Source organism: Passer montanus, unplaced genomic scaffold, assembly GCF_014805655.1.
Source record: "Passer montanus isolate IOZ18808 unplaced genomic scaffold, ASM1480565v1 scaffold4, whole genome shotgun sequence".
Classification (NCBI taxonomy): Eukaryota; Metazoa; Chordata; class Aves; order Passeriformes; family Passeridae; genus Passer; species Passer montanus.
This window is the reverse complement of record NW_024368818.1, coordinates 2,992,523-3,016,696: the sequence shown is the minus strand read 5'-3', so window position 1 is coordinate 3,016,696 and position 24,174 is coordinate 2,992,523. Positions and strand designations below refer to the sequence as shown.

Genomic DNA, 24,174 nt, shown 5'->3' with positions numbered 1-24,174 from the left:
AGCAAAGGGATTTCCTTGTCTATTTCTTACACAGGCAAACATGCTGAAGACATATTTGGTGAATTGTTTAATGAGGCCAACAGCTTCTACATCAGAGCAAATTCCCTCCAAGACAGAATTGATCGCCTTGCTGTCAAAGTCACCCAGCTGGATTCAACAGTGGAAGAGGGTAGGTAATTGCATGAAAGCATTGAGCCAGAAGTGATGTTGACAAGAGCACAGTATTTAATTGCACAATAACCTCTGTCTTTTCAAAGTAATCCTGTAACGATATTTCATCCTGTTGTCTCAGTAAGGCAAGCTGGGAATAATCACTTTAGCCAAGCAAGTGAAAGTATTCTTGAGTCAAGAAGCCCTGTAGTAACAGAGCCATTAAGTTGCCTTTTTCATGAGGAAGGCTTTGAGTTTGTGAGTGTAGTAAATCATAAATGAATAAATATAGGCCTTACTGGGAGTAAGTCAGAATATTGGAAATAGTTTGGGCTGGGTGTCCCTATCAATTTCAGAGTAGAGTCATCACAAACTACATTAGTACATTAGTCTGTTCTGTGGTCATCAAAGATCGTATAATACTCTGTATCTAAACAAGGCACTGTGTTTGCATCAACTAGGTGAAATTCTTTAGGGGGTTCTATTCACTAGAAACTGGATTTCCTTTTAAAATATTTCCCACTTATGAGCTTGGTATTCACTTCATAAATACACAGTAAAAACAAAGGATTTAAGTAACATCATTATATTGTTTGAAAGCATTTATTTGGGTAGATAAAGCATTTCTCTGTCTAGCTTTAAAAGCTGTTAACGTGCATCTTGGCCTCCATGCTACATGTCTGAGCCAGCCAATGCCTGTACTTCCTGTTTAGAGGATTCTTGACATTTACTAAAATGTCAAAACTTTTTATATCAGTACAGTAGTGTAATATTGACTTAGTAGTAGTTAATACTACTTGTGATATATTCAGTAGTGATATTTATATGACATATATTTCATTGCCATTCAGATTTTTGTAGTTTATGAGTAGTTAATACTACTTGTGATATATTCAGTAGTGATATTTATATGACTTATATATTTAATTGCCATTCAGATTTTTGTAGTTTATATATTTATAGTGCCAATTATTAGTGCCAACATGAAATTTTAGTGTTGATATTTAATAGTATAATGGTGTAATATTTAGCCTTCCTTTTTTAGCTGCTTACTGTCTGGAAATTATTACATGTTGTTGTTCTAGGGTTGTGGAACATATGAACTATTAGACTATCAGAGTTGCCCAGAGAAGCTGTGGATGCCCTGTCTCCAAAGAGACCTGGTTAAGTGAAATTAGAATTAATGTTAAAGATTATCTTATTCCAATCCTCCTACCTGTCCTTGTCCATGGTAGGGGGATTGGAATGAGATAATCTTTAAGATCCCCTCCAAACCAAACCACTCTGATTTTTTGGTACAAGCACCTGCATTTTGCTGTCTTAGGAGTCAAGAACTATATGGGAACATAAACTAACCTCTTATGAGATCACTATTCAGCTTAGTTTTTGAGGCATATCATGTTGGTACTATGAGCAAACTAGATGATATATTAATATACTGTACTTTTGGAAATGGCAGTTCTCAAGGTGGTTTTGCTGGCTTTTTTTCTCCCCTCCCCTCCCCTTTTTTTTTTTTTTTTTTTTTTTAATGCCTCATTAATGTCTCATTAGTGTTATGCAGTACCACCCAGCTAGTTTTAAGAGTTTGGAAAATAATTAAAAGCAATATTATGGAAGGGGAAACTAGTGTATGGACTGAGAATTTAATCAGTGTTTATTTTAAATTGACAGCAGTTGTTACTCTTGCATTGCTAATCATGCTTCATATTAATAAGCTGTATATACAAACTGCTGTCACCTTAGTGTCAGTAGTGAGTTTTATTAGCTGTTTCACTGTAGAAGTTGAAGTCTTTATAATAATTCATTGTACTGTCAGAAATAGATTGTTTGTGGATAGCTTTGGCATTTAAGCAAAATGTCAATTGCAAGGTTGTTTTAAAAAGCCCTTCAGATTTGATTGCATCAGTGATTTCTTATATTCTTAGCTATAACTAATACAGTGTATTTTAAAATAAATGAGGTTAAGTTTTCAAAAATATAGAAATAACTAATTCCAAAAATCTCCAGCAATTTTTTTTGGTTCTTTTGAATGTCTTCCATCAAACAAGAATGAAAAAATTCAGATATGTACATCTAAAAAATCTGTTTGAAATACCTTCTACTTACAGGCAGATTTAAATAGAAAGTACTTCCAGAAATGATGTTTTGATACTTCAGATGATGTGAATGGGGAACGAGTATTAGGCATTAAATATTCTATTTTAAAATTTTTGCTGTTGTAGAAGTTACAGAAGAAACTAATTAGTTCTTGGAGTGAGAAGCAAGATCTCAGCACAGATAACAAAAATAGTTGAGCAGAGAAGTCTGAGTGGGATTTGGTGTCTTGGTGTCCACCATGACAGACAATAACAGTGTAAAATTGCATCCCTTTGGGTTTTTTTCAGGTTATCAGTATACTACATTTTTGGCCATTACTGTTCATTTACCTTGTGAAATTTCTCACAGTTTATCCTTGATACTCAATACATTGAATGAATGGGAAGAAGTATTAGATGAAATGCCAATGGGAATAAAAGGAGTCTAAGCTGGTGCATTTTGTTTGCACAAGTCCTACAGCTTACACTCTTATAAAACACTTGGATTGAATCCAGGAGTGGTCAGTGTCATTATAGGCAACCCAGTGAAGACTTCAACATCCTCTTCAACTGCAGTCTGAAACCTGTATTTCAGTGTGCTTAGGGGTGAAAGACAGTATCAAGAGTTTACTGCCACTTTTAAATTGTGATTGACCTTTAACTGGATCTTCTTTAACAATATTTGCTGCATCTCATGAAAACTTGTATTAAGAGTGAAAGAAAGCCTTGATAAAAGTGACAGGAACAATTAAAACCAACTTCAACCTTTCATGTGAAAAGAAAGAATGAAAAGCCTGGTGTCATTTTCCCCAGAGCTGTGTATGTGAAAAGATAAATTCAAAGTACTAGAGTGGAAGTATTTCTCTCTCTAGAGATTTGATCAAAACTTAAGAGCAAGGAGTGTTTAGTTGTATGGGAAGACATGGGAGTTGAAAGAGAGTGAAATAAGAGGAACTCTGTCTCTCACAGGAGGTTGCTGCAGCTGTAATTTAATGATTCTTAGAATGGGCTGGAATATGTGTATAGATGGCATGTGCAATTATAAGACACACTGTGCCAGAGGAACACCAGGCCTTGTGTTTCAGTCTTGAAGCCAGTGTAAACCAGGATAAACCTTATAAAAAGGGGAAATGGTTGGACGTCTGCATGCAACAGCATTCTTGCACCATCTTCCAAGATACAGTCAGTGGTCCCATTATTTTAAGTGAGGTTCTGGACCAAATGAGACTTAAATCTGTTTTATTATGGTAATTTTTACGTGTCTTTGCACTTAAATATCAGGATTATCCACTAAGGAAAAACCTGTCTTTGTGCTAACTTGCTGAAAATATTTCAAATAATTAGTAAAAAAAGGATTTTGTGTATCCACTTTCACTCCTTTCAGACATATGGTAAATGTATTTCTGTTTCTAATAGTATCCTTACAGGATATCAACATGAAAAAAGCATTCAAGAGCTCAACAGTTCAAGACCAGCAGGTAGTTTCAAAGAACAGCATTCCGAACCCGGTGGCTGATATTTATAATCAAAGTGACAAACCACCACCTCTGAATATTCTTTCACCTTATAGGTAAGGAAATATTGATTGTTTACCTTCTTGTACTTTACCCTTTATTTCCTAACTGTATTTGCTAATAATTATAGCAGAGGGGAAAAGCTACATGGATTATTGAGATTTGATTTTTCAAGATTGATAAAACTCAATCTGCAATAAATAATTTATTTCTGTTTTAAGAATGGTGTAGCACAACATTTTCAGTGTATTTTATTTTTAAGAATAAGAATTTTTAACTGCAAGGTAAATGTGTAGGATTTATGACCAATGGATGTGGTTTTGCTGCTGCTACAGACAGTGGTGGTATTTGTTTATGGACCTTCAGTTAGCAAGTGTTGTTGCTTGATCAGCTTGAGGCTCGGATGATCATCAAAGGTAAGTTTTCTGGATTTAAAAGATACTAGTTCATGTATTTTTAGCTTTTCTTCTGCTGCTTTTCCAGGGATGATAAGAAAGATGGATTGAAGTTCTATACTGATCCTTCCTATTTTTTTGATCTTTGGAAAGAAAAAATGTTACAAGATACTGAAGATAAGCGAAAAGAAAAGAGGAGACAAAAGGTAAAAGCAGAAACATAATAACACATTTGTACATTACAATTTTATGTGCAGTTGTCCAGGCGTAAAGGTCATACTTAGTTTGTGTGCATGGAAAGATTGTTCCTCTTGTGTGGCTGTAGTTTCAGTACATTCCATTTTTATAGCTTGTCCTGTCTATTTTAAGAAGGCAGCAAATTGAATTTTAGGAGTGCTGTGGTTATCTTCCAAGGTGCTGTTTTGACTCCTTTGCCAGTATCTGTTTATTGATACCCAGAGAAATGGCCCTGTTATGCTCCAGAAAAAGACACTGTAATGGGAGAGGAAAGGAGTTGGAATTAGAGTTTTTTCCATTCCAGTGTCCCATTTTTTCCATTCTCATTTTAAAGGAAAAAATACAGATGCCTTTATAAGATTTTAAAAAATCACTTGAGCATTTCTTTATTCCTGTAGAATGATTTCTACAAAACTACTTTATATATATAGAAGTTACTTTTAGACTTTATCTTAGGCAACTCATCCTGCTTATTTCCATCCATGGTATATTTTTTGTAGATTTTAATTGTCTTATTACAGTCTACAAATGCAAATATGCTCACTTCCAATCATGTAGTATTATAGCCATACATCACAGAAATACCCCTTAATAAATTCTAACTGAAGTACTATTTGATTTGATTAAATATATGCCAAGTCCAACTAAGAAGAAAGCAGCATAGACTTGAGTCTGCATGGATAAAGTTCACTGTGTGATGGAAAAAAATCTCAGGTTTAGCTTTCCAGAAGATGGTTTTCAAGCATTTCATGTCCTGTGTCCTTTGGAGAGCAGGATGGTTTAGGTGAGATGTGTCCCAGACACACTTTGTTCCACAGGTTGCTGAACCAAATGTCCTTTTTCTTTTATTCTTGTCCTTATGGTAGCAGTAACCAGGAGTGAATCCAGAGCATTTATTAACAATGTGATAGCTGAACTTACATTTTCAATCTATTAAATGAGAATTCTTTATTTAATTTGTGCTCTACAGAAGCACAAAACTTGATAGTTGTTGAGAAACTGTGCAGGTGAAATAAATGTCTATAGTTTAACAAAGTACAAGCTAGACATCAGCTGACCAAATACAGCTAGTTTTTAGCCTCAATTTTTGAGGTGCTTGCTGAAATCTGAGAGTAGTCCCTGCACCAGAGAATCAGTTTTCCAGTATTGTTTTGATAATTTGCCCTAAGTACTTGAGCTGTTGCAGCCAGGGCTTTATGAGCTGTTTAATTTTCTTGCCTCAAATATCATGCTTTTTGTTTCTGTATACAGTTTAATTGAAAATACCTGACAGGCATCCTCTGATTTGACTCCTTCAGGCAGTCTTTTTCTGAAGAAAAATGTAATTTTAATCCTTTAAGTTTAAAATCTAGTGTGGTCTATTTTTTTACTTTCTGTAGATCAGTGTCTGAGAGTTCAGTGTAGCTTTGACTTGGTATGTACCAGTAGTATTCCAAATTGAATGACTGTAGGTAGGGCAATTGTGATTAAACAAAGGATAAGCTGTTCTAATTCTCTCTTTATTGTGCTGGCTTTTTATCTGAGAATAACTAGCTATTCTAGCAACTAAAAATTTCTAAAATTGGAAAGCTCGTATTTCAGAAATCATTATTGCTGACTTGTGTTTTGATAGGCTTTTATAAATTTGTGGTCAGGAAAATAGTGTCATGCTTCCAGTTTTTTGAAAGTATTGCAAATACTTGCTGAAGCTGCTTTTTATTACTAGCTCTTAATTCTTTATTAAGATGCTTGAAATATTGTTTGCTAATTCTTGATGCAAATATCGAACTTACAATTAACTCCACCCTGTTTGAAGCTCTAATATGTTTTGTGTTCGCTGAAATAATTTCCTGCCAACATGAATGCCTTGTTTTCTGGCCTGATCTACAGCACCCACTTGTCTGCCACAGCTTCTATTACAGTTAGTTTAAAAAAAGTAACTTCTCTCAATATTACTTCAGTTTTCTGAGAAATATTTCCAGCTGTAATTATCTAGAAAGGCTTCAGTTCCCCTGCAACTCTGTCTCTTTGCCCTGGGTCGTAAAGCTAGAGCTGTCACCATTGTCAAGGGAATGAAACTGCTACTGAAACAACTTAAAACTACTCCTGGAGGTACATGTAGCTTTGTCAGCTGCTAGGAATAGGGCTGCCCCACTGTTTTGGAGACAATTTAATGTTTTAGAGATGTACTGATAAAATATTTAATCAAAATATTGCTACCAGTAGGGTTTAGTACTGCTTGAGTAAAAGGGATTCAAGTGCATTCATTAGCATGCTTACAGATGCTGATCTGGAACAACCTGTCCAGCTGAAATCTGATCTAATTAAAACCAGCTAAGCTTTGTGCTTATTTTTTGTTGTTTATACATCCACATGTATAAACATTTTTTAAACTTTTTAAACTTTTAAAAACTTCATAAACTTTTTTTCATAAAAAAGCTGATTTCTTTAAAACTAAGCTTCTAAATAATAAGCAGTAACTGTAAGCAGTCATGTAAGCATTCATGACTGTACAGGAATTGTATTAAAATGATTGTCTTCCCAATAGCATCATATATTGAGCAAAAGGTGAATATTTATTTTATTTAGAATCTTGCAAGAAATAGATAGTTGTGACCCCCAGATGACAAATTTTTTGTTCTGAAAGAAGACAGAATGAAGTGTTTTCAGTGAAAATGCTTACTTGAGCTTTCTTCTGAAATGAAGAAAAATGAAAAAACATGACTCAGGATAATTAAAAAATTAAAAAACACAGAATATTTGCAGCAAGTAATTGAAAAAGACAGATGAAAAGCTTTTAACAAGCATGTATTCACGCATGGCAATTAGCAAAACTCTATATATTTAAAATAAAGTGTGACTAAGTCTTGTGTCCTTTCTGCTTCAAATCCTCTGTTGGCAGAATTTGATGTGAAAAAGTGGCTGTCAGACATAAAAAGGGTGTGATTCTGAAAAGTTTGTGGAGGAAAAATATTTCTGATTAAGAACCAGGATGATCATTGTTATTAAACACAAATCAGACCAAAAAAATCTGTTTACTGTAGAAATGAGCAGGAGTTGTCAAAACATTTGGGTGTTGAACTTCAAGAAGTCGTTTCTGACATTCTAAATGTTAGGAGGGTCAGCAGGTCCCTCATGCAAATATGCATGAATGAGCAAGAGATTCAAAACAAGGACAAGGAAGCCATTTGTTAGTTTTTTGTTAGTTACGTAATGACAAACACATTATTTCAGAATTATTTACTCAGTGCTGTTAGAGTAAAAAACCTGTGTTCATCTGTGGTTAACTTTTTGTTGAGCTGGCTTTCCAACTATTAGCCCTTATTTTATGGGTCTAGGTTCCCCAGTAAAAGGCTTGCCTACCAGAATTTGACCAAGCTCTTCTCTTAATACAATTCACTGACTGCATTCTCAGGATACCAATATAATTCTTTCCTGAGAAACTATTTTTCTTAGCAGCCAAAAGCCTAACACCAACCTACTAATAGATCAAGGGTGTAGGATCCAGAGCTGATTGAAAAAACCCCTATGCTCTCATGAATACTGAGAAAAGGAGTAGCTGACCCTTCTCAGTCTGATCTGAGCAATCTTGTTCATTTTTTGTGCAGAAGCACCAGTATGAGCTTTATATTCATACTGAGTAGTCAGAAGTAGGTAAGTACAATATTTCCAAGGTGTGAAAGCATTAGGTCCCAATATTAGGAGATCTTGCTGTCAGTGAGGTAGAGATAAACAGGAATGATAAACACTGACATTGGTTGAGCCTGATGCTATATTGAAAGATAAAAGCAGCCAAGTTTGTAATGAACCTATCCAGCTGTAATATTCTGCTGGCCTGAGTATTGCTGACTCACTGCAGAGAGAATTAGTGTAATTCATTTTTATATCAATGATGAGGAGAAACTAGGAGGAATTTCAGTAGTTAATTAGATCTAAGAAGGGAGAGGAAGTTAAAACAAACAAAGATAATTTCACATAGACTATGGAATAGGAATGTGTGTCCAGTTTCTCCATACTTCACCTGGCTCTGTTGATTGTGACCATAATGAATAACCAGAATAGCCCTGAGATTATTTAACATTCTCAGAAGTTTGATTTTCAGGAGATGAAAATTACAAGTGCTTCAGGGTGGTCTAAATAAAAGACATGATGTCAAAAGAAGTTCAACTTTCTGGCTTTTGAAATTGGTCCCATTTCTGTATTAGGAAAACCAGGAGATTGGCATCACAGTAGCACATGCATCCTTACAGAACAAAGGCAAATCAAAAGTCTTGCTACTAATGAGGTTCATAGCGTAAGGACATACTCTTATTTTAGTATTTTAGTACAGAGAAATTTATGAAGACTTGGCTTCATCTGTAAATCTGGTCTTATTTTCATGCACTCTAACTGCATTTTAACCAGCTTTTTTCCTTTCCTTTTTTCTCTCTCTTTGCATGCTTTATTTCTTTTGTTTGGACATTAGGAGCAAAAGCGTATAGATGGCACCACCCGTGAGGTGAAAAAGGTTAGAAAAGCCAGGAACAGACGCCAGGAGTGGAATATGATGGCATATGACAAAGAGCTTAGACCTGACAACAGGTTGTCTCAAAGTGTGTACCATGGAGCATCTTCCGAGGGATCACTGTCCCCAGATACTAGGTCTGTTTACAGCAAAGCTGTTTGTTGTACCACAGTTGTATGTTCAGCAATACTGAGTAGAATTAGGTGTTTTTACAGGATGGGAATAGTTAGACAAAACATACAATGCATGTTTAAAACATTCTTTTCAAATTTATTTTAAAGCGTAAACGACATAACAAATTCTGTAATTTTTTTTTTCTTCCTCAGCTTCACATGAGCATTTTATCCTCTTAATATTTTGTATTGCAGAGAAAGAAGTGTTGGCTGCTTTGTGGTTCATCTTCAGTGTCTGTAGTTACAAAGCATTTGAGCCTCTACTAGATAATGTCAGTAGCTCTTCCTTAGTGTCTAGTTTGTTGTGCCCTGCTGGTAGCTTAATAAATATTTTTCTGTGATCTACTCAGTCAAGAATACTTTTGCCTGTAAGGAATACTTCAGTGGGAGAAGAGTTCAGCTTTTTGATGTTATATTAGTCTAAAAACCAAGCTACAAAACCAGATGAGATGCTACTGCTTGAAATAACAAAAATCTCTGCTTAGAGATAATGCAGCAGAATTCGTCTTCATTGACTGAGATTCCCTTTGAGCTCAGTGGGAGCTGCCTGATGTGCATTGAAGTCTTAGTTTTTGCACTAAGCTGGTCTCACCAGAGGATTTTCCACTTATTTTATTTCCTTTGTCTGTTGTGATTAGGTACTAGCAGTAAGCATAGAAATAAATAGGGTCCACTGGAAAAAGTGTTTAAATTGTTGAATGGCTAAGTTGAGGAGGCAGCTACCACTGCAAGAGTGTGGAAAGATGCCTTTAGATGCCTTAAAAGATAAAAATCTGCTCAGAACTTTGCAGTGTTGTGGTCTTTGTGAAAAGTAATGAACTTGTTATTGAAACATAGTATTTGATATTGCTATTGGTCTTTCAGTAATGTATTCAGACTCCCTCACTGTCTAAAAAGTCTTGTTTGTTTAGTTTTATTTTATAGTTTCTAATGCAAAACTTTGTCTTCTGTTAGTCTTAATGAAACGCTGCAGACTGACTAAGCTTTACATAGGTTGATCTCCAAAAGCTGTGGATTTTTTCATCAGGAGTTCTGTTTTGCACTTTTTGAGTCTTTTTTTCAGGTTTAACACTTTGCCTCCAGGATTCCTGAGTTTAAATTATCATATTGAAATGATTTGTTTTTATCTTCCAGCAACGTCAACATGTATTTGGCTGTTTGCAGATATGTGGTATTTGCAATCTGTGGGCATTTTTAAAGCAGAAATTGTAGGATGTGGCTGTGTTGGATTTTGATGTTGTTTGTGTGACAGATACCTTGTACTTATATTATGCCTTTTATGTTTTATAAATTATGGAGTATTTTACATTTCAGTGAATCAAATATCTGAGATTGAATCCTGAAATCTGTTTTACATCTATGAAGCATTAATTCTGAGAATGGTAGTGAGGTGGAGAGAGGGCTTTCTATTTTTTACCTTGGAGTAGTCTTAAGCTATATAAAATCCATACATATAAAAATATGTACAGGTTTGAGAGACATTTTCATGCTGCCAGCTATGGCGTGAGCAGTGTTCTGTAAGTCAGGTTCCAAAAAAGTGCATTTGGTTATACTGTCATTATTTTCCTACTGCTAAAGTAAAAAAAAAAAAAAATTGGTCATATATCTTCTAGTTTACTAATTGTAAGACTCAGGCATTAAATGTTGACATCCCTGTGTTTGGACTGTGGCAATTTACAATGTATTTGTTATACTTATTGTACTTTAGAGAGAGAAACACAAGCTGAATCCAAACAGAAACCAGCAAATTAATGTGAGAAAAGTAAGAACAAGAAAAGAAGAGTGGGAGAGAAGGAAAATGGGCATTGAGTTCATGAGTGACGCAAAGAAAATGGAACAGGCAGGAAGCATGAAAGAGGACAAAATGCCCAAAGGGTTTGTTATTTTGTTTTGCTCAAAGCCCTGGCTTTTTGTTGCTTACCTTGCTTCCAGTCTCACAGATAAGTGCATCAGTTCACTGTGTTCACTAAAAGCCAGGCTGCACCATTGTTCATTACTAAAACAAGTCTTCACAGTAATGGGATGAAAAGATCCTTTTGCTCCCTCTCTTGGGCTTATTTGACAGAACATCCTAGACTTTGTATCTTTATGAACTCTCTGCTCAACTAATACTTACATTTCCCAGTTTCTTTAAGCTCTTCCAACAAAATTAATTGTGCAAACAAATTAAAAAGCATTTTCTAACTTTAAAAATTGGTTTTCTCTGCATTGGTAAAATATGTTCTTCCGCATAATTGCAAGTGCTTGTAGTATTGCTTTTCTTTTTCTGCTGCCACTGTTTACTTGAGGCAGGCTGGTAAGTATTGCTATTTCAAACAATGGACTGTCAAAATCATTGACAAAAACCATAAGCTTCATTATGGCTACTAAAATTCTTGTGCTTTCTGTGGACTTAAAAGGGAGTGGTACTTGATAAATCGGGGAATCCTCTTGCAAGAAAAATAATGCTGATTGTATTCTTTTTTGCTTGTTTTGTCAGTTATTTAGGTAATACCCTGTTGCACTCACATAATCTGTTCTTCTGCATCAATTTACTTTAATTTTAGGTCCCATGCATCCGATGTTACAGATTATTCTTATCCTGCTACTCCGAATCATTCCCTCCATCAGCAGATTTCAATGCCTTCCTATGGAGCAGGAGATGGTCCACAGTACATGGCAGCGTCCCAAAGCCACGAGCATGAATACAGACCGCCCTCCACCACTGTACGACACGCCACTTTAAACAGACCTCAGCAGCCACCTCCCCCTCCACCCCAGCCTCCAGATGGCCAGCACAGCTCAGTACCTGTGGTACCAGCAGAATATGGGTAAGTCTGATTTAGTCTAGTGGATTCTTGGCAAAAGCAGAGGAATGCATGTTTTTTGTAGCCATCATAACGTGTAATGCATCAAAGAAAAAGATCCCAAATACATTAGCTACCTCCTTGGGGAGAATAGAAGAAAATGGATATAATTTCTATGTATGAACCGAATTTAAGTGAAAAAATAGTGAAAGCAGAAGGAACCAAGTTTGTATTGAATGAAGTGTGTATTGGTGAAGTCAGTATGATTGTAAAATATTAAGGGTGCCTAATACAATATCGAAGAAGAGATAATTTTCCTTTAAAGTAGAAAGTAGTTAAGGATAATATGGATAATATTTTAAACTTCAGGAAATGTGCAGAAAGAGCATTGTTGATTGTGATTAATCTGGCAGTCTTTGTTGTATCCCTGAAAGGCATTTTTAGAGAAGCATGTGACAGAATTGGAAGGGGTCTCCTCAGACACAAATTCCATACTGCCACAGGAGGAATGCTGCTCCTTAATTCAAGACAGAGATTTATCAAATGCCTGTGTAGATATTTTGCCTGAATGCATTCTGAATGAGGGCTTGCTCCAGAGTTCTGGTTCTTCTGTTGCAAGAAAACATATGTTTTCTAATAAGTCTGTGTCTTTTGTGTAAATAGCTTAAACTTTCAAGTTGTAACCCCAGGAAAGTTGTAGTCATTCTTGCCTGTGTTGTTTTTTTGCTATTCAAGCCAAGGTTTGTCATCCTTGCTTGATGCACCCTGGGATAGCCTTTGCCTGATTCATGGCTATCGTGCTGCAGATGACTCAGTTAGGAGGGTCTGCTCCAGCCTGCCCTTTCTCTGTTGTTTACAGTGTGTAAGACATCTCGGTGCTTGGTCCTCAGGTCTATGACTGTTGTCGGGGTGTTGCAGTTGTCATGCACTGGCATGTGCCACTCAATGTCATCAGCCACTTTGCTTCAGCTCCTGTCTCCTGTATCTAGTTCTTTACCTACTTCATAACTCTTATAAATTCTTTTTTTTCCTGATTAAGATTTCTTTCAATGACATTTTAACAAAGATATGAGTTCTTCCCTGTGCCTCCTATTTAAGGAATCAATCAAATGTATCAATTGAATTAAATGGTATTTAAACTCATTAAATTTGACCAAAGAAGCACATGAGATACGTTTACCTTTGGGTAAATATTTCCTTTCATACTTTCTATTGTTCTCCATGTCTGTGTCCTCTATTACCTCTTGATCTTCTATGGAATTGAAGGATGTAGTCTGCAGTTTTCTTGTTCCCTTCTTCTTCAAAGACTTTGTGCTTAACAGTCCCACAGAGTAGATGTTTAATAAGAAATGAAGCTTCATACTTAACTGGGCAGGAGAATTAAGATAAAGAAGCTCACTTTGTAGAGTGCTGAAAGGCCATTGTTTTTAACTTCAATATTTGTCTTAAATCTCAATATATCAGCAATATTTGACAATTCTTACATGTATAATCACTTGTATATTTAAGTCACCAGTTTAAATTGCTTTTGATTTTTGTTTTACCTGAGGTTGGATGAGTGCAGTTTAAGGGGCAATAATTTTGTAAGTTCTAACTTCAAATGCATTAAATGTTTTTGTTCTGTTTTATATAGGATGCTCCCAGCTCAGATGGTGGATTACTACAATCCTACAGGTCCTCCCCCTCCTCCTCCCCCTCCTATGATTCCTTCAGCACAAACTGCGTTTGTTAGTCCCCTTCAGCTTCCCGTGCCACCTTCCCATTCCGGACTGGTGACTGGCTCTACATATGCAGCTACTCATCCTCCTCCTTCTGGTGGGCTTGTTGTCACTGCTCCTCCTCCTCCTGGCCCACCTCCTCCCCCTCCAGGCCCTCCTGCTGCAGGTGCATCCCTCTCTTCCTCCCCCATGCACGCTCCTCCGGTGTCGGAGGCGAAGCAGGCACCGATGAGCGATGCACGGAGCGATCTGCTGGCTGCCATCAGGATGGGTAAGTGCACACTGAGTTTTAGGTATTCCTTTTTTACAGTGAGAGCACAGTGTTTACCACTGAAATGAGTTTATGGCTTCTTTTCCCAGCTGGGAAGATTTCATTAACCACAGGTACCACACACCTGTTCTGACATTTGTCAGCGTGAGGTTGGATCATTTTCTAGCACCTAAAGCTTCACAGCTGTGTCAAGCGTGTTCTAGTGTTTGTGTGGACATAATCTAATGAACACACTACATAATGTGTTCATTATGTAGAGTGCCAGTACATGTACATGGATTTTTGCTTCTGTTCAGAAGAACTGAATTACCCAACACCAGGCTTCAGCCCACTGATTTTTTTAACCAATGACTTCTGGCTTCCTGACCTTGCTTACAATATGGAGCTGTAGGTCTAACAGTATTTCCAAATACAGTTTTGAAAACTTTCATCTTCAGATCAAAATGACCTGTACAGTCTTGGAACATTTAGCTTCAACATTTTGTTGACAGTTTTAGAAGTCCAAAAGTATTCAGTCTCTGAGAATTATTTCCAATCTGCCTTTTTTGTCTTTCCCTCTTCCTTGCTCAAGGAGGCTCTCTTCTCTCAATGCTTGCTTTCTTTTTTCCCCTCCTTCTTCCCGAGTATTTTGTAAAGATGCAACAAACCAATAACTGTCAAATACGAAATCTCTAGCGTCTGGAAAGCTTTGTCTGAGAGTGGTTGTCTCTGCAGGAATTCAGCTGAAGAAGGTGCAGGAGCAGCGTGAGCAGGAGGCGAAGCGCGAGCCCGTTGGCAATGACGTGGCCACCATCCTGTCGAGGCGCATTGCCGTGGAGTACAGCGATTCCGACGACGACTCCGAGTTTGACGAGAACGACTGGTCAGATTGAACGTGGTCCAAGCCTGCTGGCAACTGCATTAAATACTTGGCTTCGGTGATTGCTTTGTTAGCAAGATGTAAAGCAGGACGTTGACATGTGTTAAGGCTAGTGAGGGAAGTGCTAAAATTGAATTGGTATTATTCAGAATGCTGTAGCTTAGCAACTCTGGTAATAATGATGTGATTATGCTTATGCAGATCAGAAACTTGTCTTACTTTCAGTATTTACTGCATAATACTTAAGTGCCACTAAATGTAGCAACTCTTGTGCTGCGTGCAAGATATGATGCAGTTGTTGCACTGTTACAGAACCAGCATTTTATTTTACTTTCCTGTTCTTGAAGGGATAAAATATATTTTTTTGACTTTACATCTTACTCTTTTAATTATGTAAGCAACTTAGATACTTGTGAATTGGTCTGGTTGTTAGTCTTTGAGGGCAGCTTACTGTATAGCTGAGTGAAGTGTTGAGTTTCATAAATGTGACTTCTAGCTTTTTTATTAGGTACTAATTATGCCCACCTTAGTCTATTTTTAACCACTTTTGGGCTTAAGTTTTTATGCATACAGAATTGATTTTATACTATCTTCCTTTTTATCTTAAAAATGTAGCACATGACGAAATGTATACTTTGAAGAATGACCCCAAGTGATCAAAAAAGAACATTTGGTGAGCAGACAGATATGTCTGTAATGGTACCAGCTCTAAGTTACTGGCTGCTTGTTAGGAAGAGTGTTGGGGGGGTCTCTACTGGGTAGCAGATGCATGTCTGTGTTATAAATGGAAATGAAAATACCTGTAGAGCTTTTCAGTCTTAATATAAGATCAACTGGATGCAGGATAGACCTGATGGAAACCCTGTGGCTGTTGCAGTGCAGAAATGCTACTGCTATTACTAAAGATTGGAACAGTCTGGATCTAGCAATCAGATACATTTCACAAGTATTAAACTTGGTCTTTATGCCTGTAGTTATACATGTGTGTAAATAAGTTCTGTTGTTGTTGATTTGTACATGTGTAGTTGTGTAGCACATTGACTCAGAACTCTTATTTTGAATGTATTTCTTTCCCAGTACATCCCATGGATAAAACAGGGGAAAACAGGGGCAGTTAAAGCAGTTTTGATGGCTATTGAGGTACTATGCCATATATATATATATATATATATATATATATACACAATCACTTTCTTAGTCCTTTCCCGGCTATTGAGGTACTATGCCATATATATATATATATATACAATCACTTTCTTAGTCGTTTCCTAGGCATAGTTGCTGCCATAAAGCCTGCTTTGACGGTCTCTGTTTTCCTTGTTTTCCATTTTTTTTTATCAGCCGTACGGTATTAAAATGGTTTAGTTTGTTTTGGGGTTTTTTTTTCTTTTCTGGACCAAGAGTCAGGCTGCTGCTCTGCCTAATGAGGCTTTTAAATTTTATTCATAGCAAGGAAGATTTCTTTCCTTACCAGATTACAGTTTTAATCTTTGTAACTGAAGTCTGTGTAATTCCAGGTCTAACATTTGATAAACCTCCTTTGTTCTGTGAGGCACCCCTATCTGTTCTTAAAAGAAGTATGTAAAATAAAAAGAGAAATGGAAGGTGATTATCTAACCTGTGTTTACACCATTAACAGTTTTAGTCCTGAGAATGTAACAGTCTAACACGATGTTTGCATGCAAACTGTTGGCTACTGCATTGCTGTTTAATCTGCATATGATTTTTCAATCCTTGGTGGCTGCCTTTATGGTAGAGGGATAACGTGCTGCCTCAGGGCTGGTGTTAAAATTTATCACACAAAGTATGACCAATCTCTGCATAGCGGTGAGCAACCACAGCTCTTGGTAACCAGGGGCAGCTGAAGGTACTTGCTGATCTCTGTCCCACTTAGAGCTGGTTTTGTCTTCGCCTTAAAATGCAGAGCTGAAGTGTGCTTTATTTTGTGTCCTGGAGTCTGAGGTCTGTGTGTCCACCAGGGAGGACAGAATTTAGGCCGTAGCCTGATGGTGGCTTTCAGCACCATGAGGGACATGGCTTGTCCTTGCCATCACGGTGTGCTTGCACAGTGGCCTGCAAAATGATCCTTGGGAGAGGAAGCTGAAGGTGCAACTGGGACCTCAGTGTTACATCACTGCATAGGTGGTGAGAGCACTCTCGATGTTCTTTTGATACATGCTGAAATGAAATGTTTCAGCAGAAAGTTCTTTCCAATCTACTGAAATTTGATATGAGAGAAGATATATTTTATGAGCACAGAAGATGGATGTGTCTGAAATTTTGTAATTTGTGCTTATTTTAAGTAATAAGCATTAAACAAGCAATCAGTTGTGACCAGTGAGATAGTGTAGATTTTTCAGTCATAGTAGCCAACCTGTTTTTCTGAACCTGCAATGTTGTCATTTTCCTTTTGGTATTTTATGGACGAAATGTGAATTGAATTTAGTGATGTAAACACTATTCTAGGCTGTTTTTATCAGTTTTATCATACTTCGGGTTGTGCATAAGTAACAAATATGAATAAAATCTCACTTTTGAGCCTGTGTTTCTTTCCTTAGATTAGTAAGATTTTGCTGTTAATCTTTATTTTAACTTACCAGTAACAGAAGTGAAAATGTTAGACTTCCAAATGCTATCTCTGATCCCAAGGCATGATGTTCCTGGGATGAGGGATGGAGTCTACAAAACCAGATTCCCTTGAGATACTGCTGTTGCTGCTAACATCCATACTTGGTTCTTTTGCAGACTTGATTCAGGCTCCAAGTTCCTGGCTGGTCTAAGCAGGTATGAATTTCCCTACAGGTGGCTTTAGGGATGTTTTTTTTCCAGTGAAATGTGTTAAAGGCCAGCTCTGCTTCCAGAAAGAATAAGGCAGAAAATACAAGTTAAATCAGCAAATATTCTTGCCCACTTTTTTAATGGAAGTTGTCTTTGTAGGTTAGTGACCCAGCACAATACTTTAAAATACAAACCCATGTAGGCCTACTAGAAAAATACTTTAAATTTAATCTTTTAATTGTAATCAGATTAAAGGCGGGAGAGGCTTTTCATCCTGCTGGGAAGAACTTACATAAACCAATTGTGCAATAGAGTAGGTTAATTGTAAATTAAACAGATTTGTTTATGCATCTTAGACTCGGTTGTTTCTTGGGAAAATAAATTAATCTTTATTCTGTTCAACTAAAAATCTCAGTACCTCTGGCTCTCAGTTCTTACTTCTCTCAAATTTCCCACTTTTTGATTTGAAATAATTCAAATAATTTAGACCAGAATTCTTAGACAGCAATTCTACATAGAAACTGAATATGCAAGCTTGAAATTTTTTGGTTCAAAAGTTCTCTTAGTAAAGCATTTATAAGTGCTTGTTGTAGCTTGGTTTGAGTTAGGACTGATGGTCACTCAGCATGCTGCTTCTACAGCTTTTGTGGTTGTCCTTTCAATTTTAAAGAATTTTCATGGACCTAAACTGAAATGGATTTTTGGGTATTTGAGATTTCACTTTACCAAGATGAAGGGAGAAGAAAAACACCTTATTGTAAGAGAGGATGCATGGTGTTGAGAAGAAGCTCCAAACTGAGCTTGTTTGCAGTATGCAGATGGAGTTGGGAGGAAGGGAAATGTCTCCTTGGAACATGGGTGTTTGATGTATTTTTCAGCTGTGTTCTTTCTCCTGTGCTGGGCACTGTGTTAATAATGAAGAGGTGTTCTTTTCCTCTTGGAACAACATAAGGGTACAGCAAAGATGTAATTTCTAAAAATGTTTAAAATCTCACTGTGAACTGAACTGAGTGTAAACCTTATACTAATGAAGACTTCATTAGAATCCTGTGGCTGGAAGCTGAAGTTGTACAAATTAAATTTTGAGCTGAGGTATTAGTTCCTAGCCAAGAAGTAAAATAAATATTGGAACAGCTTATCTAGAGATGATTTTTTACAGTGAATTTTCTTTAAGGTGACATTACACATATTTTCCTTCTGAAAAATCACACGGAAATTCAGCCTGCCATAGTCTGCTTTGGGAAAAAGTGCTTGCCCTGTGGGGGTGTGGATTTTTACTTCTGAGTCTGAAGCATTCCTGCTAAGAGTGAGTCCATACATGAACTCAAGTCCAAGGATTTTTAACACATTGAAGTGGATCTGCATTCAGGTGCTAAAACACTGAGGGTGATACATAGGGAATAAAAATAAATTATGATCCCTGCTAGAATCCCTCAGTCCCTGGTGTCTGCTGCTGCAGAACAGTCATGAGAGACTTGAGCTTATCACTGAACACCCTTCCCAGTTTTCTTGGACTTGAAAAGAAGTTAGGCTACTCCAGAAGGACTGTGGGTTCCCAATTGCCCATCTTTTTATCAAAAGATGAAGAGAAAGAACAAGAACCCTGAGAAAAAGAAGTCCTTTAGGTATAAAGCAGGGAGATGGGATTTCGTATCTTGCTTTCTCTACTAACAGGCAAAGAATCTCTTTTCATGTGCTGTCAAGTCTGTGTAGGTTTTTCTGCAGAAATGTGTTCTCATCTGTGGGTGACATAGATGTGCACTCCTACAAGAGGAAAGTGCTCTCAGGTTTGTGCTGGGCTGAGCTTTTCAGCTACATAAGAAGACAAGTTGCCCCTAAGGTTCTTAGCTAAATATAGTAGTCTCTTGGAGATTATTCCTACTGCTGCAGCTGAATAGAGAACTTCTTATCTGATTAGCCAGAGCAGGGTGGAGTTCTGTGCTTTTCTCTTGTCAAGGGGTTATGTGCAAAGTGATTTGGAGATTAGAGCTGAGGGCCACTGTTCTGAGCTGTCTCAGCAGCTTGTCTCAAGCTGTTGCCTTTCTGAGTCACTCGCATTTCAGTCCCTCTGTGCTCTGGCACCACGTGAAAATGCTCTGTTCAGCAGTCACTTGTTGCCAGTCAGGTGTAGGGTAGAGGAAGGAAAAGGGGCCTGGGAATCTGCCTGAGTTACCCTAATGCCAGTTCATACTGCACAGCCTGTCCTCTCTGTCTGGGGCAGCAGCTCTAAACAGAAGTCCTGCCAGCTACACTGAGCGGGGTGGCAGAACTCCTCTCTTTCCTCTCTTCCTGGAAATCAGGTGCTCTCTTGGTATCTGCCAGTGCTGATGAATGTTTTAGTCAAGTTTTCCTGAGTCATCCTGCTGTTAATGTTTGATTTCTCTAGTGAGTTTAACTTTCTAGTCCCTTTCCAGTCACCTTCTCTCCTTTCTGAATGGCCCATGCCCACTGTGGCCGGTCACCCTTCACAAACTGGATGCAGTCACCAGCCATGGTGGCAGTGCCCTTGCTCTCCTGAACTCCACAGCCCAGCACGGGCTGTCACCTGCAGCCTGTCCCTCTGCCTCCTCTTCTTGTGAGTCTCATCCTCCTGGTTTTCAGTAGATGGTTTGCACGTTACCAGCCAAGGATATTCCCCTTCCCTGTTTCAGCAGGACCTGGGGTTTGGCTGGTTGGCCATGGTGTCTTTCCCTTGGGTAGATCCTTGCTCTGTGAGTGTACTTGTACCAGTGGGTGTTAGAAAGGGTGCAGATTCAGGGCACAGGGCTTTTCCTCTCCACGGAGGAGCATGATAGTAGTAGGATTGTTTGTTATAGAGTAACACTTTATCACTAAGCTAAGCCTTTTTAAAAGTTGCTGCTTATCCCAACCATGTGAGGCCTCACCTTAGCCTCACTTGAGACACTCTTTCATGTTCGTTTGTATTTATTTTCTCTGGTCTGGTTTTGGGGTGTTTTCAGATATACCTGTGATGCCTTAGGTTTTAGCTTTTACTGCTTTAGTGTGTAGTTATGAACTTCATATTAGGGGATGGTAAACTCTCTTCACAGAGTAGGTAGACAAAACAATTTCCTTTCCTAGCTTGGGACCAAGGAAAACGAGTTCAAATCTCAGGCCCAAAAGTATAAACAATGTGGACTGAAGAAAGAAAACCAAGAAGGATGGGACTTCATAACCTAAAGCTATAATTAGACAATGTGCTAATGGACCAGAACTTACAAAAGCGAGAGATCCCATGACCGATTGTCCATTTTGTGACCATTTTGGGTTCATCCTGGGTGTAGCCCTCGCTGGGCTCTTGTACTGCCCAAGGTGTATCCATTGAGGCCTTTTAATAAATCCCTACTTTATTCTTTAACTCTGTCTAGCCTCTGTTCTAGGTCAGCCTTCACAAGGCATCACCTGCAATGGTTTGTTTTTCTGTTCTGTTTGTGTTTCATTCCAAATTTACTATGCTTCCTAAAACTCTCCTTAGGGGTTGTCTTCACACAGCTGGGTACACTGCTTATGGTTGCCATTATGTTGTAATCATTATTTCTGTCTTTGAGGAAGAAGGATTTTTGTTTGCTTCATATGCTCAGAATGACAACCAAAGTAATGCTTTCAAGGATGGCTGTTAAAGTTTCCCCACAAATTTATTTCTACATAATTTGTATTTATGACACATTTTGCTGTAACAAAGGTTTAGAAGCTTTGCTTACAGCAGATGGTAAAGTTTTTGTATTGCTGTATAGGTTTTATACTTTTTTATATACTTTTGCATAGGCTCATCAGAGTATTTCATCTGACTGTGTTGAGACTGTTAAGATGTATAATGTGTGCAGTGCTTGATTAGTTTTAAATGTCTGCAGTTCCCTGGGGCATGTGGGGTTTACCTTAAAATACCTGGATCCTGCTGGCTCACTGCTCCTCCCAGTACCAGTCACTGATTTGGCATAAGTGATGCAAAGCACCACTGTGACATTTCACAAATGTTTACAGAAAGATAAGCAAGACTGCTGCCTTGTGCTGATGCCTTGAGAGGCTGACCTGGAGAGGCTAGACAGTGTTAAAGGAATCAAGCAGGTATTTATTGAAAGGCCTTCAAAGGATACACCTCGGGCAGCACAAGAGCCCAGCCAAGGCTCTGCCCAAGGTAGAACTCCAAGTCATGAGAGTCATGAGTCTTCACACTTTTGGTCCATTTACATTTTGGGGTTCATTGTCCTATTACAGCCTCAGGTTATGAAGTCCCATCCTCCCAGACTGCTCTCCTCAATTTGCTGTTGTTTACACCTTTTGGGCCTGAAGCTGCAATGGTGTCCTTGGTTTTTAAGCTAAAACTTAAAGCATCAGTACCAACCAACTGCCATCAACCAAATGCTTACCTGAAACAGTATCCCATTTTTGATCATCTCCTGTACTCTCTTCAAAACCCCCAGTGACTATCATGACAACCCATGCTTTTAAAATTTTTAAGAGCCATCTTTATTCTATAAGTTGACATGGTCTGCTTAGAAAACTGAATTTAGGTTTACCACAGTCTTTTAAGTAAAGGATGCTGCATCCCTCTCCTGTGGTGCCCTTCCTGTCCTATATTATTTGCTACGTTTCTAGAATTAATGTGAATAATTTATATGGCTTGATAGATTTACTTCGTACTTAACTGAAAGAGATAATAAATCCTTACTTTAGGGATTTTCAAACTTAGTTAAAATACACCAAATGGTGAGACAGCTGCCAACAGCTAGAATTATTTGAGAAGAGATGTGGGAGTTGTCTATAACATTGCTGCTTATTTACTGTTTTAGCCAAGTAAAAGCATTTAGCATGGATGCCTCACTTACATGGGGAGAATAACAGCACAGATCTGTGGCATTCTTCTGTCTCTTAAATGGGAGGTAGAAAATAAAGATTTTTATGACAGAGATGGGGAAGAAGAGAAAGGTTCAGAATTTTTTTCTCTTCTAAACAATAGGAGAAAGTGCTTCAGTGAAATTGATGATACTTCTCTTTGTATTTGTTTTATCTCCATACAGAAGCCTCCAAATGGTGAGGCAACGTTTTAACCTTTTCCCTGAAGATCACCTTCCCTATTTTATTCTCTTCACCTTATCAGCTGCAGTATGCAATGACCTTTCTCTTTGATTCGGCCATCTGCCTGCCTCAGCTTTTATTTCCTTCACTGATCAGATGAGACGTGAGGGTACAAATGGCACTGGCAGCGCTGCTGGTCTCGGTACCTGATTAGGATGAATAGACTTAAGCTGACATTTTAAATAGTAAATAGGTCTTTTTTAAAATTCATGAATACAAAAACTGCTTAAGTAGTCTAGTGGACTGGTAATGTGTTCTGCTCAGAAAGCAAAACATACTATACTCAGTGTGGCAGGATGTATAAAAAGAATGTGTGGCTAAAGGACACCTCTAAAGTGCTGCTCTGTTTTAAGGCTTCCAGATGTGAGCTTTGCACAATTGCTGCAATTACCAGCCTGCTGCAGGTATTGCTTCTTTCTGGGTTTGGGCTGCAACCATTTATTCTCACCCGACTGCTTGAATGCTAACAGGAGTATCAGTGCTGTCAAAAGGACGCAGAAAAATGTTGTTGCCTTAGGAAGCGTAATATGGAATGAAATGGAGAGCTAGTGGGATGGAAAAAACCAAAATTTCCCTCTGAGAACATCAGTGCTCTTGGCAGGACAGAACTGAAGATACAGCAGGCACCATTCATTCCTTAGCATGGCAGTTAAAGAAAATAAAGTAGAGCTTGAAAGCTCAAGGTCTTGCAATCCACAGCATGGGGACTGTCTCATCTCATCAGTCTTGATGGCTGAAAGTGCAGCCTGGACAGCTCTGCTGTCAGCTGGCCAGTGAGATCATGTGCAGGTGACTCAGAAATGGGGCTCAAAGGGAGCCACTCTAGACCAGGGCACGGCAGGCGCTGGGCTTCAGTTCTTCATGCAAACTGGATGCCTGGAGCTGCAGTGAGAGCAGGTCTTGTGCCTGCCTGCATCTGGCAGGAATCGAATTCACGTGCTGTTCCATGATGGGAATTACAGCATGGAGAGATGCAGTGAGCAGATTTGCTTCCAAAGCGCTTCTGATCCAAGCTGAAGTTCTGGTATGGACTCCAGTGCGTGTGCTCTGTGTGTGGCTGCCAAGCAGCCCCGTTCTCGTGGCTGTTCACCCTTCCTTGCCACACTCCCTGCCTCCCGGTCGCTGCTGTTGCCATCCTTCAACATCATCTGTTGCTCAGCCTGGGAGAGGCAAACAGCCCATCTTTGTGCTGAATGTCTGGCAAAGTGTTGGCAGGAGCTGAGGAAGCCTTGCTAATGAGCGGGTGTTGCTGAAAGCAGCGTGGTGCAGCACCTCTCCCACGCAGCCCGAGCAGCAGCCGAAACAGCCGCCTTCTCTGGAGCTCATGCTGGCACACGAGCCAAGTAGGATTTACTAGATAGTAAAGATCTGTTGGCTGGTAACTGCACTTTACTGTCTGATTTACATACAAAGCCAGGTAATGCAGAAAGCATGAACGTGTTTCAAAATGCTCATTCATCAGTTAGGAATTCCCTGCCCAACGAGATGCTTTTTTACCCAAGAGTGGAGTCTGGCACTTGGCTCCTGCAACGCTGCAGTGGTGGTGGGAGAGCTGCAGGAGGGCACTTGCAGCTTTTGGATCGAATCTACTCAATAGCTGGGAAAACACAATGTTTGAGCTTCCTGCAATTCTTTGTGTTACTTTGACTGGGAAAGGAC

At 38.4% G+C, this 24,174-nt stretch overlaps 1 protein-coding gene across 5 annotated transcripts in view; it reads left to right on the top strand.

Annotated features, from left to right (window-relative positions):
* Positions 1-15,756, top strand: part of WASF3 (WASP family member 3) — a 64,413-nt gene extending 48,657 nt beyond the window's left edge. For 4 of the 5 annotated variants that reach the window (XM_039718776.1, XM_039718777.1, XM_039718779.1 and 1 more), the window contains 7 exons: positions 35-169; positions 3,642-3,795; positions 4,223-4,340; positions 8,816-8,991; positions 11,574-11,837; positions 13,447-13,802; positions 14,517-15,756. In XM_039718776.1, coding sequence (XP_039574710.1) covers positions 35-169; positions 3,642-3,795; positions 4,223-4,340; positions 8,816-8,991; positions 11,574-11,837; positions 13,447-13,802; positions 14,517-14,674 — 1,361 coding nt within the window. In that variant the 3' untranslated portion in view covers positions 14,675-15,756. Of the gene's footprint in view, positions 1-34; positions 170-3,641; positions 3,796-4,222; positions 4,341-8,815; positions 8,992-10,735; positions 10,903-11,573; positions 11,838-13,446; positions 13,803-14,516 lie in introns of all 5 variants that reach the window. The other variant, XM_039718780.1, reaches the window with a different exon arrangement.
* Positions 15,757-24,174: the final 8,418 nt, after the last annotated feature.